General features: G+C 31.3%; 1 protein-coding gene and 1 long non-coding RNA gene across 3 annotated transcripts; one reads left to right on the forward strand and one right to left on the reverse strand.

Moving 5' to 3' along the window:
* Window positions 1-320: 320 nt before the first annotated feature.
* On the reverse strand, window positions 321-3,915 carry LOC109588861 (sperm flagellar protein 2-like). Of its 2 annotated transcripts, none has more exons than XM_020004967.1 (8): window positions 3,902-3,915; window positions 3,774-3,847; window positions 3,333-3,520; window positions 2,934-3,171; window positions 2,219-2,326; window positions 1,993-2,065; window positions 872-964; window positions 321-540 (listed from the first exon to the last, which is right to left on the reverse strand). In XM_020004967.1, the coding sequence occupies exons 3-7, from the start codon at window positions 3,380-3,382 to the stop codon at window positions 951-953; spliced, it is 483 nt and encodes a 160-aa protein (XP_019860526.1). In that variant the 5' UTR covers window positions 3,383-3,520; window positions 3,774-3,847; window positions 3,902-3,915; the 3' UTR covers window positions 321-540; window positions 872-950. The 2 variants fall into 2 exon arrangements, with proteins under 2 accessions (XP_019860526.1, XP_019860525.1); XM_020004966.1 differs by having other exon boundaries at window positions 1,993-2,095.
* An 81-nt stretch (window positions 3,916-3,996) lies between these two features.
* LOC109588863 (uncharacterized) lies at window positions 3,997-4,346 on the forward strand. Its single transcript, XR_002188405.1, has 2 exons — window positions 3,997-4,089; window positions 4,213-4,346. It is a non-coding gene; the product is annotated as an uncharacterized LOC109588863 (long non-coding RNA).
* Window positions 4,347-4,558: the final 212 nt, after the last annotated feature.

A 4,558-nucleotide genomic window follows, 5' to 3' on the forward strand; every position in this document is an offset into this window, starting at 1 on the left:
ATCAAGAGATGACATTGATTGAGAGACGGAGAAATGAGCAACCAGGCAAACCACTATCAATAGTGGACGTTAATTTAATAAAATTAATTGAAACTTAAAATACATGTAGAAGAATTAAACACTGCTGTTAGTAACTAGTGAGTGAGATAGTAAAAACAAAGAATAACTAGTGTGTGAGATACAGACATGGGGTCAATTACAATACAAAGTAATAATTTACTATTATTATTACCTCAGATAGTTAAGAAGGAATTAGAAACCTATCATTTTCATTTTAAACAAGTTATTTTAGTTTTAAAAAAGAATTATCTTTTAATCAAAAAATTTTGTGTACGTTCAATAAGAGATTTTACTAGTCGAATAGTTATAATACTTGTTGAGAAGGAAAGTGATCCAGCAATTCCTTGTCCAGCTCTTCTTTGCCCCGCATTGACTCTCAACTGCAAATTCTTTGAAACTGAAAGCATAGAAGTGTGTTGCACGTCTACAGTTAAAACGAGTCAGTTTTTGAATGCCATTTATCCAGTATTAAAGACTGACCTAGAAATAAGAATTAAAAAGAAATAAAATTACCTTAAGGTTACTTTTAAATGCGGGTACTATTAATTGCGAATTTTGCGTTTGGGTTAAAAATCACAATTATTAATACGTGCAATTATTAATAATGACATCATGATGCCATATAACTATTAGTAATAATTACTTAATCGCAATTTTTAATACCAGCAAAATCTACTTTGTGCTAAAATCGCAAAATTTAGTACCCGCAATTAAAAGTCACTCTAAGGTAGGTAACATGCATGTAAATGCTAGTCACCTACATGCATAATTAAACATGTACATGTATTATTGAAAAACATTATGAACTCACTTGTAATGACTACCTGCAAGCAAGTAAAGATGACACAGGTGTCTTTCAAGTTTTAATGTAAATCAGGTCAATTTCTTAGTCATAGAATAATACCTTAAAAGAACAATTTATTAAAATTGACATTGGACACTTTAATTTTCAATGAGTGAACTAAATACACAACAGGACATACCATATAGTGCTTTAATTTGGCAGATATTTATTTTGGCAATTAGCGATTTGCAAGCAGAATTCCCAATATTAAAACCGCCAATCATTAATGCGTATGCTCAGTAATGCACGTGTACACAAATCGCCAAATTAAAAACCACCAATTATAATTTTACAGCCAAATCGCCAAAATAAAGTACTATATGGTAGGTCCTTTTGCTTTGTCTTTGACTAATTATCACTTGATAATGAAATATTTATCTTCGTGAGCAGCACATGAGTGTTAGCTGAATTGCTTTGGCGGCCCAATTTTTGGCAACTTTAAAATTTCATAAAAAATCCAAATTTGATCAAAATCAGCTCAAACTTGATACACAGCATAAGAACATGTATGTATTAGAGAATATTATAGAAATGGAGAATTCTCTTCTAATCATTTTTGACAAAATTTAGCCCAAAATTGGGCCAACAACCAAAGGCTATAGCCTTTGGTCGTTGGCCCGATTTTTGAACAACTTTAAAAATTCATTAAAAATCTAATTTTGATCAAAATCAGCTCAAAATTTCCACACAACATAAAAACATGTATATGTATCAAAAAAATTATAAAAATGGAGAATTCTCTTCTAGTCATTTTTGACAAAATTTGGCCCAAGATCAAAGGCTATAGCCTTTGGTCGTTGGCCCGATTCAGTAATAAATTGATAAATAGCAATAAATTGATAATATTGATATTGATAATATCAAATATAAATTAATTAATATTTGATAAAAAATTTAAAATAATTTTTTTGTCAATATTTTATTACTTTATCAATAATGCAATGAAGCTCATACAGTATGTACATGTATATGTACATGTACATGTACAGTAGTTGTCCAATATACCAATAGCAATGTATAATGTGTTTATACATGTATATGTACATGTACACATACATGTACATATACATATGTATGTGTAGTCGTACTTTCATTGATGTATTTAAGTGATGAAGTTTTTCTAGTGAATGGGAGACCAACGAATGATCCTCTTAGATAAAACTTAGGCAGTGACGGTGGATTGGAAGGAGGCTAAAGAAAGAGAAAAAAACATGATGAAAAACAATGTACAGTACATGTACAGTGTATATACATGTACATGAGATACCATTGTACTGTACATGTACATGTACATGTAATACATGTATTTCTTACTTGAGGTGGTTTGACTAGTTCAATGAGTCGATACATAATATGAGACAACACCATATTAGGAGGATGAGGACACTCAGTACTGTCACTGGACCACTCGTTAGTTACTTGCTGTATAAAAATAAATAATATAATTTTATTATTCAAAAGATACATGTACATGTGTAATTTCAGTCAATCAGTTGTCAAGTTGCTCAAAATTTGGGCCATAGAACCTGCAGCTACTATAGTACAGGGTAGAAAATTCACAAGGAGAGAGTTTTTCATTTTAATAATTTTTTTCTAATACATATACATGTTCTTATAGTTATACTGCGTAGAAAGTTTGAACTGATTCCAATGAAGTTTGGATTTTTTATGAATTTTTAAAGTTGCTCAAAAATCGGGCAAATGATCCAAGGCTATAGCCTTGGTGTCAGGCCAAATTTCATCAAAAATGGCTAGGAGAGAATTCTTCATTTTTATAATTTTTTCTGATATATATACATGTTCTTAAGCTGCATGGAAAGTTTGAACTGATTCCAATAAAGTTTGGATTTTTTATGAATTTTTAAAGTTGCTCCAAATGCCATGTACTGTATTGTAGTGCTTGTCAGCTCATGAAGCTCATGCTGTTTAGCTCACTTAGCATGCTTTGTGGGAAACAATGATTCAATGTACTGTACATGTACATGTACATGTATGAGTAAAATAGATGTACATGTACATGTAAAATTACTAGATATTCTTGTAAATCAGCATCATCAAGTATATCATCAGCTTCTGCATTTTTATCATCAACTGTACTAGTAGATTGGAGACTGATGCTCTCTCCCTCTCCTCCTTTCTCTCTCTCTCCTTCCCCTTTCTCTCCTTCTTCCTCTTCAGTAGCAGTTACAAGACCACTGTCCTCATAAAGTGGTTTATTGAATAGAAACAATAGTTTCCAATCACGTATCATCTTAACTAGTATAGCACTAGTGGGTGAGATAGAGGGGGAAATGTAAAATAGAAAAAGACTTAAACATGTACATGTACATGTACACGTATAATTATCATATAGCTACATGTACATCTACCATGTACATGTATGCATGTATAACAGCTTCTATTTGGTTCTCCATGTACATGTACATACCATTGGGTGAGTTCCCTATATTCTCCAATCTTTGTGCTTAGGTCAACCATTTGGAGTATGATAGAGCGACAGATCTGATAGTGTTTCTCGTAATTCTCTCTCGCTCTCTCCTGAAGCAGCTGCTACCTCTTGTCTTGTTTAGCTTTGAACAATATCTCCTTAACAGCAGCTTTTCTTTTAGCCTCCAACTAACAATGTAAAATGAAAAAAAAACATTAAAAAATGGAAAGGAATAAACAGTATAATTATGTATGTGTATTACATGTACACATGTACATGTACATGTATGTGTAAAGAAATTGTGTCAAAAATTACAATATCTAAATTCATTGTGTACATGATCTTCAGTAATAAATTGACCATTGATGATTGTATGATGTAACAAGCATGTAACCCATCATTTTAACCACCCCCATGTAAAAATTACTAATTATTGTTTACCAGTCATTGTTCCAATTGCATATTATTTTTCAGTGGATCAATAACAAACAAGGTAACAAAAAATTAGTTATTACCTATAATAAAAACCCTTAAAATAATGATAGATAAAATGGTATTTCAAAATTTACCCTTTAAATGAGCAGCCATATTGAGGGTTAAAAACTTGAAAATAAAATAGGTGTGGTTTGCCTAGCTTGTGGGTGGAGTTCCGTCAATTCAATCTAATATCTATGAATCAAGTAGTGAGAACTGAAAAGCAAAAACTAAAAGAGCTCCGAAAATTAAAAAAGAGGAGAATATGAACAAGCAGAAAACAGTAAATATTATTGATTAATAATTAATGCATGTGTAATATAGTCTTTTATATCTATTGTGTGTGTGATTTTGGTTCTGAGTGCATAAGATTTGTTTTATTTTGTATTATTAATAATATTTATAGATTTATTGAGGTAGCTAGATGCTAAACCCCTTTTCCATCATGAGGGATGGAACAAGCTAATTTAAAGTTTGTACGGCTTTGGTGAATCACTTGTTGTAGGAGCACAAGTCACTTGATCTAATTAAATTAAATTGGTGAGTCACCTAATATTAGTAGTATAAGATATGTTATCATCATAAATATGCATTTGAATTTGTTCATTATGCTGTAGTTCTTGTGCTTGTATGGTCTACTATACATTGACAAGAATATAATTTTATACTGGTTCACACAAACTGCTGGTACGATGTACTACACGGTGTATTTTATTTCTCTGTTTTTTTGGCATTGGGAGAGTATACTGCTG

Source organism: Amphimedon queenslandica, unplaced genomic scaffold (genome assembly GCF_000090795.2).
Source record: "Amphimedon queenslandica unplaced genomic scaffold, v1.1 AMPQUscaffold_11807_Cont13923, whole genome shotgun sequence".
Classification (NCBI taxonomy): domain Eukaryota; kingdom Metazoa; phylum Porifera; class Demospongiae; order Haplosclerida; family Niphatidae; genus Amphimedon; species Amphimedon queenslandica.